The sequence below is a fragment of the Balaenoptera borealis genome, assembly GCF_965194805.1.
Source record: "Balaenoptera borealis genome assembly, chromosome: 3".
In the NCBI taxonomy this organism is placed as follows: domain Eukaryota; kingdom Metazoa; phylum Chordata; class Mammalia; order Artiodactyla; family Balaenopteridae; genus Balaenoptera; species Balaenoptera borealis.
The window spans coordinates 34,583,499-34,596,069 of NC_138866.1; the positions used below are offsets into that span (position 1 = coordinate 34,583,499).

Sequence of the window (12,571 nt, forward strand, 5' to 3'; positions counted from 1 at the left end):
TAAATAAATAACTTCACATCTATACTAATAAGTATGCTAAAAAATAATAAGTCTACAACAAAGAAACAGGAGCTACACAAAGTAATACCTATAGCTGTGAGGTAGTAGGCATTTTGAATGAAATTTCTATTGCTCTATTGTTGGCCTAATATGACAATCTGTGAAACATTAGGTAGTAACTGTGTTATAGCCCATTAATTTTTCATCGTATTATCTTGCATGCAATCCAATCTTGACAAGCGGAGGGAAATATTGGTTGGTTAGTTTTCCCAGATTCACATAGCAGAGCAGGTGTAAGGTGCCAAGGAACTGTACTTACTTTTGGTGTTGGGCAGGAAGCTGTAGAAAGGCGAGATGTAGCCTGAGCACGAGGAGATTCTGAAGGAGTAGTGCTGAGGGAGGCTGTGTCTCGTGGGAGCACCTGAACGCCACGAGAAATGATGGAGTCTGGAATCTGGACAAGAGGAACAAGTATGGTTTAATATGCTGAAAATACCAACAACATGTAAAATCAATACCCACATCAAACATTTTTTTGGGGGGGCATTCTTTGCTGCTGAGCTCTCAGATATTTGGTCTCACTTACTGTTAGGTATGAATGCATCCAACAATTTGGGATAGGGTAGAAACCTTCAGATTTAAAATATTTTCCTTGGCCAAATAATATTTCATCAAAGCTTTTTTTATGAGGCAGTATAGAATTGTAGTGAGAGGTAAAGTGTTTGGCATTCATATACTGGCTCTGCCACTTAGTATTTATTTAATTCCTAGACATTTTCCGTTTCCCTTTCAGATTCATTCTCCACCCTTCTTCACTCTCTCTGCTTGAAGCTAACCTGTATAGATAGAATCAATAAGCTATTTTGTGCTCTCTGGTTTCTAGCTGGGCTCAGCTAATAGGAGCCACTGTCAGGAAACTGAAGAGTTGTAGGAGAGTAAGGTCTGACATTTATTCCCCTGGCTCCTTCTCTACCAGGTCACCGTAGGTTGGCTAAGATCACAGCCCCTATCAGATGACCCTTGCTTTTGGCTCTTTTCTGGATTCCAATAGCAGCTCCCTCCCTTGCCCCATTAGGACTAGGAGTATTAATGATTCCCACTATTACTAGTCCCAGGGTGCTGCACCATGTTTTGTTGCTTTCCTAAAATCTGCCCAAGCTTTTGTAAATATCATAGTCCTTTATTAAACTCTTTTCAATTATCCATTTAAGTATACTGTGACTTTGCTGGGATACTGATGGATGTATTTTTTTAATTTGTCATTTCCTTTATCTAAAAAAATGTAGATAATGATAGCATTTACCTCACCAGATTATTGCTGAGGGTTAAATAAGATAAGGTATATAAATTATATAACACTTACAAGTAGTTAATACTTAATAAATGTTGGCAATTGCTAGTTATTATTTTATACCTATCAATAAGGTAAAGACTGATGTAACTGAATATTACTACTATAAAAACATATAAATGTAAGGACAAATAATGTGGATTATTTAAAAAATTATTAATATTTACGTTGATTATAAAATTTATTATTCGGGGCTATGCATAATTTAGTTCATGTTCTGGGCTAGTACTAGTGAGTGTAGGTCTTCTAATCTCAAAATGAGAACTTGACTACTTTCAAGCAATTATTCAATCAACAAATATTACTTACTATGTGAAAAGAAGAAAACAGCAGCCAGAAAGGTGCTCTGTATCTTACATACCATCTCTTTCTCATAAAGGACATATTATTTTCATAAATGCTCTTTTATTTAGTTTCCATACCTACATCCTCAATACCAAAGGTACTGCCACCATTTCAGGGCTTAACAATTTATGTGATTTATGAACAATAACCCCATAACTAGGATGAAAAGCAATGGGAATTCCGAGAAGAAAAATAGCTCCATTTGCTAGTATATTTGAATAGTGAATTGCAATAAATATTTTAAAGAAATGGAGGTAGTCTAATTTAGAAGAGCTATATGTTGCCACTTATGTCTAATATAAAAGGCCATGTATCAGAAAGAAAAAGGTCAAATGCCCCTATTATATTTCACATAATACCACGTTCCTCTCTTTCACAGAAATTACCCATACTTATACTACATTTATATGTATGCTAGTTTGATTAATGTCTATCTCTCACACCAGAACGCATTGTCATGATGATGGAACTGTGTTTTTGCTACTACTGTACATCCAGTACCTAATGAAGCATCTGCACAAAGTAGTACACATGTGTGATATATATTTCCAGACTTACATACACACACACACACACACGATCTTCACCCCCCCAATAAACAAAAGAGTAGGATATTTGAGGGAGAAGGTAATTTAAATTGTGAGGTACATACTTTTGGGTTACTAGTCTGGAAATACAGAATGAACTATTGGAAATATGAGTCTGAAGCTCAGGAAAAAGTTAGGGATTGGATATATACTTTGGGAATTATCACTGAAGGTGGTAGTTTCAGTCATGCAAATATTTCAGGTCACCCAAGGAGGGCATGTAAAAGAACAAAAGATGATGGTTGAAAATTCTAGGTGATATCCATATTAAGGGGTTAACAGAAGAAAAGGAATTAGGGAAAAAAAAAACAACCTGTAAATGGTATGATGATACAACCTTGTTTTCCTTGAATAATCTGGGTTTATATCTATTATCCTGACTTAATTATTAAATAACCCATCTTCTCACTTTCAAAAGTGTTTCAGTTTGGAAGATAAATTATTTGGTCTTCCTATCTTTAAGAAACCGTTAGAGACAAAAGAGGAAAATTAAGACAGAGTGAACATAAGGGAAGAGGAAAGAGAAGAAACTTTCAGGAGATGTTACAAAATATCAACTATTGGGGAGAACAGGAGTAAGGTGAGAGTTGAAAAGATGCCATTACATCTAGCATTTAAAGAAGATACAAGTAAAGTAAAAAGAATAGAAATGAGTTGAGGAAGCAAGTGGGGATGACAAACCAGGGTAATCGGTGGGAAAAAAAGAGAGACATTCATTAAAATTCTTTTCTTTGGTGCTTGGAACGAAGATCTATCTGATGAGAAAAAGGGGAAGTAAAAGTGGGAAAGATAACTCTAGGAGAGTCATAAAAATCTGGAAAAATGCATTGATAACTGAAGCATGGAGGATAACTAAGGCATTGGCAAAGGAAATATCAACCATCATTGAGAATCCAGTTAATACTGGCAACCATAAATTTCCAATTTCATTATGTAATACAGTGTGGAAATAAAATTTCACCCATCTCAAAAAAGAAAGTTATGCTACAGACAGAGACTTAGAAATTATTTGCAGAGATATGATTGTGTAAGCTACAGAAATAGATGAGATCTGAAAGACAAAGACCGTATGGAAAGAATACAGCAAGACAGAAAAAGGAGAAAGAAACAGACATTAAAGAACAAGATAGAGGTAGTCATTAGTAACCTAAAAGAAAGCTATTATTTGATGACGATAGATACCTCAATATAAGTGGTAAAGAAAAAAGTTGGAGGTAAGGAAAAGGATGCAGTGAATATGGATAACTCTGTTGTACAGTGTTTGTAATGTTTCCTTATTGGAGATATTATGAACAATTCTTGTTCATGTACCATAATTCCCACATGCATTAATTCTAGGATACATATACTCAGAAACAGAATTGCTGGTTGTAGGGTGTGAATACTTTCTTTTACAAATTCCCAAATTGGTTAAGCCAATTTATATGTCTATCAAAAGAAAATGGTGACAATTCCTCTGACTCCACAACTTAGCGCTACCTAGTATTGTCAGTATTAATTCTTTTTCAAATGGGATAGATACTAAAAATATCTTAATGTGTGTGTTTTTAAAAAGTCTTTATTGAATTTGTTACAAGATTGCTTCTGTTTTATGTTTTGATTTTTTGGCTGCGAGGCATGTGGGATCTTAGCTCCCCGACCAGGGATCGAACCCACGTCCCCTGCGTTGGAAGGTGAAGTCTTAACCACTGGACCGCCAGGGAAGTCCCCTTAATGTGGTTTTAATTTCTTTTCCCGTCATTGTTAATGAGAGTAAATACCTTTTCATACATTTATCAGCTATTTAGATGTTCTCTTTTGTAAAGTCCCTATTCAATTTGCCCTATTTTCCCCTTATTAAGTCGTTCTTTTTTATTGAATTGTTACATTTCTGTATCTATTCTGGATAACAAGTCCTTTGTCAGTTTTATATGGTGTAAATATCTATTCCTACTATGTAGCTTGCCTTCTTACTTTATCATGTATTTTGATGAACAGAATATTTTAATTTTAATTTAGTTAGCTCTATCAATATTTTCCTTTATAGTTAGTGGTTTTTGTGTCTTAAAAGGAATCCTTTCTGAATGACATCAGTAGAAAGGTAGAGTAGGTAATGTCAATAGTCCACTCTACTAAAGAAGTGAATAAACTAACAAAATCTGTCAGAATCAACTTTATCAGAAATCTAGAAACTAATCAAGTTTACAGCAGCCAGGTGAATGCTTAATCAAAAAAACCCACAAATCCCCCCAACTGATCCCCTACTACATAGCTCAGTGATGGACTTGAAGACACAGCCCACATGTCTGGTAAAGGTTCTGAGTACTGAAGGGAAACAAACATTATTCTCAAGGGTTGTGGTTGTTTCAACATGTCTGGTAGCTCACTGAAGGATACCCTCAAAGGGCTTTCCTTTATTTTCCCTATCTTGGAACACTCCCATGGCTCAGGCAACTAACTGGAAGGGAGGTTATCCAAATATTTAAAGTCAAATATATTAGCCACTGTTGTCTAGGCAGTGGATAACAGGTGGAATGAATAACAGATTAACTTAAAAACCTGGGAGGAAAGGCCATGTAATGAGATGCTTTCAGGCATAAGAGCTTTGAAAAGCTCCCAGATATTCCTGAGTTCCAGGAGGTCATGATTATGCCCAAGGCAATGCACATCCTTAGAAGACTTCACCTAATCTTTCACCTCTTGCTGAACTAAAGATTTTGCACAAGCAGGAAGTGAAGATTAGGCAGAGTAGTAAACTGCCTGGCTGAGTGTTGAAGGCATGCTCCAATATATAAAAAGAGCTCATCTGCAAAGAATGGGAGATTTTCTTTTCCTGTATATATATATTTTCCCGGCATTTAAGGAAATTATGTCAAATCACTAGCTGACCACAAAGCTAATGGAACAGAGACTTCAGTGGCCACACACAACAAAGAACAGACTTGACAAAAGTAGTTCAGATATTTGTAGTGAGGTGGATGGACCTAGAGACTGTCATACAGAGTGAAGTACGAAAGAGAAAAACAAATACCGTATGCTAACACATATATATGGAGTTAAAAAAAAGAAAATGGTCAGAAGAACCTAGGGTCAAGACAGGAATAAAGATGCAGACCTACTAGAGAATGGACTTGAGGATACGGGGAGGGGGAAGGGTAAGCTGGGACAAAGTGAGAGAGTGGGATGGACATATATACACTACCAAACGTAAAATAGATAGCTAGGGGCTTCCCTGGTGGTGCAGTGGTTGAGAATCTGCCTGCCAATGCAGGGGGCATGGGTTTGAGCCCTGGTCTGGGAGGATCCCACATGCCGCGGAGCAACTAAGCCCGTGAGCCACAACTACTGAGTCTGCACGTCTGGAGCCCGTGCTCCGTGACAGTGAGAGGCCCACGCACCGTGATGAAGAGTGGCCCCCGCTCGCCGCAACTGGAGAAAGCCCTCGCACAGAAATGAAGACTCAACGCAGCCAAAAATTAAAAAAAAAAAAAAAAAAAAAAAAAAAGATAGCTAGTGGGAAGCAGACACATAGCACAGGGAGATCAGCTCAGTGCTTTGTGACCACCTAGAGGGGTGGATAGGAAGGGTGGGAGGGAGGGAGATGCAAGAGGGAAGAGATATGGGGACATATGTATATGTATAACTGATTCACTTTGTTAAAAAGCAGAAAATGACACACCATTGTAAAGCAATTATACTCCAATAAAAATGTTAAAAAAAAAAAAAAGTAGTTCAGAACAGTTAACCAACCAACAAACGACAACAATTGTAACAAGCAGCAGTAACATACCCTGGGGAGGGGAGAGAATTTGATTTCCAGAGTTGCTACTAGTAATATTTAAAGGGTCCAGTTTTCAACAAAAAAATTATATGGTATGCAAAGAAACAAGAAAGTATGACCCATGTATAGGAAAAAAAAAAAAAAAAGAAGAAATAGAAACTGTTCTTGAGAAAGTCCTGACACTGGGCTGACTAGAAAAAGCTTTTAAATTAACTAATTAAAATATATTCAAAAAGCTAAAGGCAACCATGGAAAAGCACTAAAGAAAGCAAGATAATGATGTATCACCAAAAGGGAATATCAATAAAGAGGCAGAAATCATAAAAAGAAACCAAATAGAAATTCTAAAGTTGAAAAGTATAACTAAAATAAAAAATTCACTACAAGGGTTCAGTACCAGATTTGAGCAAGCAGAAGAAACAATCGATGAACTGAGGAGCAGAAATAAATAAAGAATAAATAAAAATGAACAGGGTTTAAGAAATCTGTGGGACAATAATAAATGTACCAAGATATGCATAATGGGAATCCCACAGAGAAGAGAGAAAGAGGCAGAGAAAATATTTGAAGAAATAATGCCTGAAAACTTTCAAATTAGATGAAATATATGAATCTACACATCCAAGAAACTCAACAACCCCAAGATGGATAAACTCAAAGAGATCTACACCTAGATATATAATCAAACTATTGAAAGTGAAAGGAGAGAATCCTGAAAGCAGCAAGAGAAAAGCAACTCAAGAGATCCTCAATAAGAATTGTAGCTGATTTTTCAAAAGAAAGCAAAGGGGTTGGTTGGCAGTGGGAACACATACTCAAAATGCTGAAAGAAAAATAATCTGTCAACCAAAATTTTTCGGCCTGGTAAAACTACACTTCAAGAATGAAGGAGAAATCAATACATTCTCAGATAAACGAAAACTGAGAGAGTTCAATGCTAGAAGACCTGCCTGACAAGAAATGCTAAATGGAGTCCTTTAGGCTGAAATGAAAGGACACTAGACAGTAATTTGGAATTCATGTAAAGAAATAAACAACACTGGTACTCTACATAGGTAAATATAAAAGTCACTATTAATGTATATTTTGGGTCATGAATCTGTATTTTTCCTATATAATTTAAAAAGAAAACTACATAAAAGAATAATTATAAATCTGTGTTGATGGGCACACAATGTATATATATATAATTTGTTAAAATAACAATATAAGTGAGGGAGATAGTGAAAAGTTTTTGCATAATATTTAAACTAACTTGGTATTAATTAAGACTAGATTGTGATAAATTAAGATAAATTAAGATGTTAACTGTAACCTTCACAGCAATCTCTAAGAAAATAACTAAAAAATATTTGGTAAAAGAAATGAGAGGAAAAACAGGAAAAAATATCTATTAATCAAAAAAGAAGGAAGTAATGGAGGAAATGAGGAACAAGAACAACAACAAAAGACACTGAAAACAAACAGTGAACTGGAAGGAATCTTACCTTATCTGTAATTACATTAAATGGAAGTGGATTAAACTACTCAATTAAGAGGCAAAGACTGGCAGAATAGATTAAACCCCCCTCAAAAAAAAAAAAAAAAACCCCATGATCCAAGTATATACTTTAGATACAAAGACACGTATTGGTTGAAGGTGAAAAAGTGGAAAAAAATATTCCATGCAAACAGTAATTGAAAGAGAGCTGGAATAGCTATAATAATATTAGATGAAATGGACTGTAAGGCAAAAACTGTTCAAAGAGACAAACACCTCAAATAATGACAAAAAGGTCAATTCATCAGAAGACAAAACAGTTATAAACACTTACCCAGAGCCCCAAAATACATAAAACAAAAACCAACAGTATTAAAGAGAGAAAAAAATTTTTTAACAATAAAATTGGCAGACTTCAATGCTCTCAACACTTTCAATAATGGCTAGAATAGCTAGTCAGAAGATCAACAAGTAAAACAGAAGATTTGAACAAGAGTATAAACCAATTAGACCTAGTAACCATATAGAAAACAATCTACCTGATAACATTAGAATACACATTTTTCTCAAGTGAACATGGAACATTCTACAGGATAGACCAAATGTCAAGGCACAAAATAAGTCTCACTAAAATACTGAAGTCATACAATGTTTCTTCTCTGACCATAATGGAAGAAAAGTAGAAATCAATATAGAAATAAACTGAGAAATTTACAAATATGTGGAAATTAGACACATTCTTAAACAACCAATGAGTCAAGGAAAAAATCACAATGGAAATTAGAAAATACTTTGATATGAATGAAAATGAAAACACAACACAGCAAAACTTATGGGATATAGCAACAGGAATGCTCAGAGGAAAATGTATAAGAAAAGCAAACTAACCTCCCAAAAAAGAGGAGGAAGGAGTAATAAAGATGCCAGTGGAGATAAATGAAATAGAGAACAGAAAAACACTGAAAGGATCAACAAAACCCAAATTGGTTCTTTGAAAATATCAACAGCATTGGCCAACTTTTAGCTAGACTGACCAAAAGAAAAAAAGATAAAACTCAAATTACTAAAATCACTAATGAAGTGGGAACATTATTACTGATCTCACAGAAATAAAAAAGATTGTAAGGGGAATGCCATGAACAATTATATGCCAACAAATTAGGTAACCTAGAGGAAACACACAAGTTCTTAGAAACACAAAAACTATCAAAACTGATTCAAGAAGAAATAGAACATCTGGAATAGACAAATAACAAGTAAAAAGACTGAATCAGTAATCAGAAAAAAGCTTCCAACAAGGAAAAGCTCAGAACCAGATGGCTTCATCAAAGAATTCTGTCAAATGTTTAAAGAAGAATTAAATAATTCTAAATAATAAATCCTTCACAAACTCTTCCAGAAAATGGAAGGGAAGGCTTCCTAAACTTATTTTACAGGGCCAGTATTACCCTGATACCAAAGACAAATTAAGATGACATAGGAAAAGAAAATTACAAACCAATATCCTTTATGAATATAGATGTTTGGCAAACATCCTAAATAAAGTACTATAAAACTTAATCCACATTCAACTGTGTCAGCAACATTTCCCCAATGAATTGAAATGCTCCCCTTGTTGTATATCATGTTCTTTGTTGGGATCTGTTCTGCACTCTATTTTACAGAGAGCCAAAACCATACTCGTTTTGTTTTTTGGTTTTTTCTGGCCGTGCTGCGTGGCTTGCGGGATCTTGATTACCCGACCAGGGATCCAACACAGGCCCTCAGCAGTGAGGGTGTGGGGTCCTGACTGCTGGACTGCCAGGGAATTCCCCATACTCTTGTTTATAGTTAGCTTTACGGTGAGTTTTAACATTTGGTAAAGCAAATCCCACTTTAGTTTTTTTTCACTTTCATAATCTTCTTGGCTAATCTCCACCATATGAACTTTAAAAAAATCTTGTCCAGTACTACCCAATGCACCCAAGGCAGAGAGGAGGTTAAAACCAATCACATAGGGGCAAGACGGGAATAAAGACACAGACCCACCAGAGAATGGACTTGAGGATATGGGGAGGGGGAAGGGTAAGCTGTGGCAAAGTGAGAGAGTGGCACGGACATATATACACTACCAAATGTAAAATAGATAGCTAGTGGGAAGCAGCCGCATAGCACAGGGAGATCAGCTCGGTGCTTTGTGACCACCTACGGGGGTGGGATAGGGAGGGTGGGAGGGAGGGAGACACAAGAGGGAAGAGATATGGGAACATATGTATATGTATAACTGATTCACTTTGTTAAAAAGCAGAAACTAACACTCCATTGTAAAGCAATTATACTCCAATAAAGATGTTAAAAAAAATAAAAAATAAAACCAAAAAAAAACACCTTAATCCAACAGCATATTAAAAGGATTATATACTATGACCAAGTGGGATTTATTCCATGAATGTAAGGGTGGTTCAACATGATAAATATAATCAATGTGTAATATAGTAACGTGTAATACAACGCATTAATAGAATGAAGAAAAAATCCACATGATCCCAGAATCCAAATGATGTAGAAAAAGCATTTGACAAAATAGAACACCTTTTCATGACAAAAACACTCAGAAAACTAGGAATAGAAAACAACTTTCCCAACCTGATAAAGGGCATCTATGAAAACCCCACAGCTAACATTCTACTTAATGAAAGACTGAAAGCTTACTTTAAGATCAGGATCAAGGATGTCTGCACTCACCACTTCTTTTCAACACTGTACTAGAAGTTCTAGCTAGGGAAATTAGGCAGGAAAAAGAAATAAAAGGCATCTGAATTGGAAAGGAAGAAGTAAAACAATCTCTATTCACAGATGACACTTTTTTTTTTTTCCACAGAAAGAAATATTTGAACTAATAAATTCAGCAAAGTTGCAGGACATACGAGGAACACACCAAAATCAGTTGTATTTGTATACACTAACACTGAAAATTTTAAAAAAGAAAATTAAGAAAGCATTTCCATTTACAACAGAATCAAAAAGAATAAAATATTAAGGAATAAATTTAACCAAGGAGGTGCAAGACTTTATACACTGAATATTACCAAACATAGAAAGACATAAATAGGGCTTCCCTGGTAGTGCAGTGGTTAAGAATCCACCTGCCAAGGCAGGCGACACGGGTTCGAGCCCTGGTCCGGGAAGATCTCACATGCCACGGAGCAACTAAGCCCGTGCGCCAAAACTACTGAGCCTGTGCTCTGGATCCCGCAAGCCACAACTACTGAGCCTACGTGCCACAACTACTGAAGCCCGCTCGCCTAGAGCCTGTGCTCCGCAACAAGAGAAGCCACTGCAATGAGAAGCCCGTGCACCGCAACGAAGAGTAGCCCCCACTCACCACAACTAGAGAAAGCCCACACACAGCAATGAAGACCAAACACAGCCAAAAATAAATAAATAAATTTATTTTAAAAAAAAAGACATAAATAAATGGAAAGACATATATTGTTAAGGTGGCAATACTACCCAGAGGGAATTACAGATTCAATACAATCTCTATCAAATTCCAACAAACTAACACAACATTGTAAAGCAACTATACCCCAATAAAAAGATGAATTAAAAAAAAATCACGAAAACTGGAAAAAAAATTCTAATAGAATTTTTTGCAGAAATAGACAAGCCCATCCTAAAATTCATATGGAATCTCAGTGGATTCCATACAGCCAAAACAATCTTGAAAAACAAAGTTGGCAATCTTGAAAAACACTTTCCAATTTCAAAACTTACTTCAAAGGTGCAGTAATCAAAACAGTGTAATACTGCCATAAGGATAGACATATAGATCAATGGGATAGAATTGAAAGTCTAGAAATAAACCCTCTTATACTTTTATGGTTAAGTGATTTTTGACAAAGGTGCCAAGACAATAGGAAAGAATAACCTTTTCAACAAATTGTGCCAGAACAACTGGATAGCCACATTTAAAAAATGAAGTTCTACCCTTTCCTCACACGATATACAAAAATTATCTCAAAATGGATCAACGACCTAAATGTAAGAGCTAAAAATGATAAAATTCTCAGAAGGAAACAGAGGGATAAATATTCTTTACCTTGGATTTGGTAATTGATTCTTAGATATGATACCAAAAGCATAAGGAACAAAAGAAAATTTAGACAAACTGGACTTCATCAAATTTAAAAACTTTTGTACATCACAGAATTATCAAGAAAGGTTGAAAAGACAACCAATAGAATGGGAGAAAATATTTGCAAATCATATATCTGATAATGGTTTAGTATCCAGAATATATAAAGAATACTCACAACAGAACAAAAGACCCATTTAAAAAAAAAAAACAAAAAACCTCATTTTAAGAAATGAGGCAAAAGACTTGAATAGACATTTCTCTGAAGAAGATATACAAATGGTCAACAAGCAACATGAAAAGATGTTCATTATCATCAGTCATTAAGGGAAATGCAATTCAAAACCACAATGAGATACTTCACACTCACTCAAAGGCTGTAATTTTTTTAAAAAAGGAAAATAACAAACGTTGTTGAGTATGTAGAGAAACTGGAAACCTCATACATTTCTGTTAGGTAAGTAAAATGGTGCAGCTCTGTGGAAAACAACTTGGCGGTTCCTCACAAAGTTAAACACAGAATTATCATATGACTCAATGGTTCTATCCTAGGTGTATATCCAAGAGAATCAAAAACTGGTGTTCAAACAAATGCTTGTACACCGATGCTGATAGCAGTATTATTTTAATAACCAAAAAGTGGAAACAACCTAAATGTCTATCAACTGATCAGTGGCTAAACAAAAGGCATTACATCTATACAACGGAATATTTTACAGCCATAAAATGGAGTACTGATGCCTGCTACAACACAGATGAACCTTGAAAACATGATGTGAAGTGAAAGAAGCTAGACAAAAAAAGCCACATACTGTATGATTCCACTCATATGTAATGTCCAGAGTAGGCAAATACATAACCAGTAAGCAAATTAGTGGTTGATAGGGGATGGGAGGTGGGGGTATGGGGAGTGACTACTTACTGGGTGTGG

The 12,571-nt window shown here is 35.5% G+C and overlaps 1 protein-coding gene across 15 annotated transcripts in view; it reads right to left on the reverse strand.

Annotated features, from left to right (window-relative positions):
• GPHN (gephyrin) overlaps window positions 1–12,571 on the reverse strand; it is a 611,785-nt gene that overhangs the window by 231,585 nt on the left and 367,629 nt on the right. For all 15 annotated transcript variants that reach the window (XM_082386487.1, XM_082386483.1, XM_082386492.1 and 12 more), the window contains one exon: window positions 320–454. In XM_082386487.1, coding sequence (XP_082242613.1) covers window positions 320–454 — 135 coding nt within the window. The remainder of the gene's footprint in view (window positions 1–319; window positions 455–12,571) is intronic.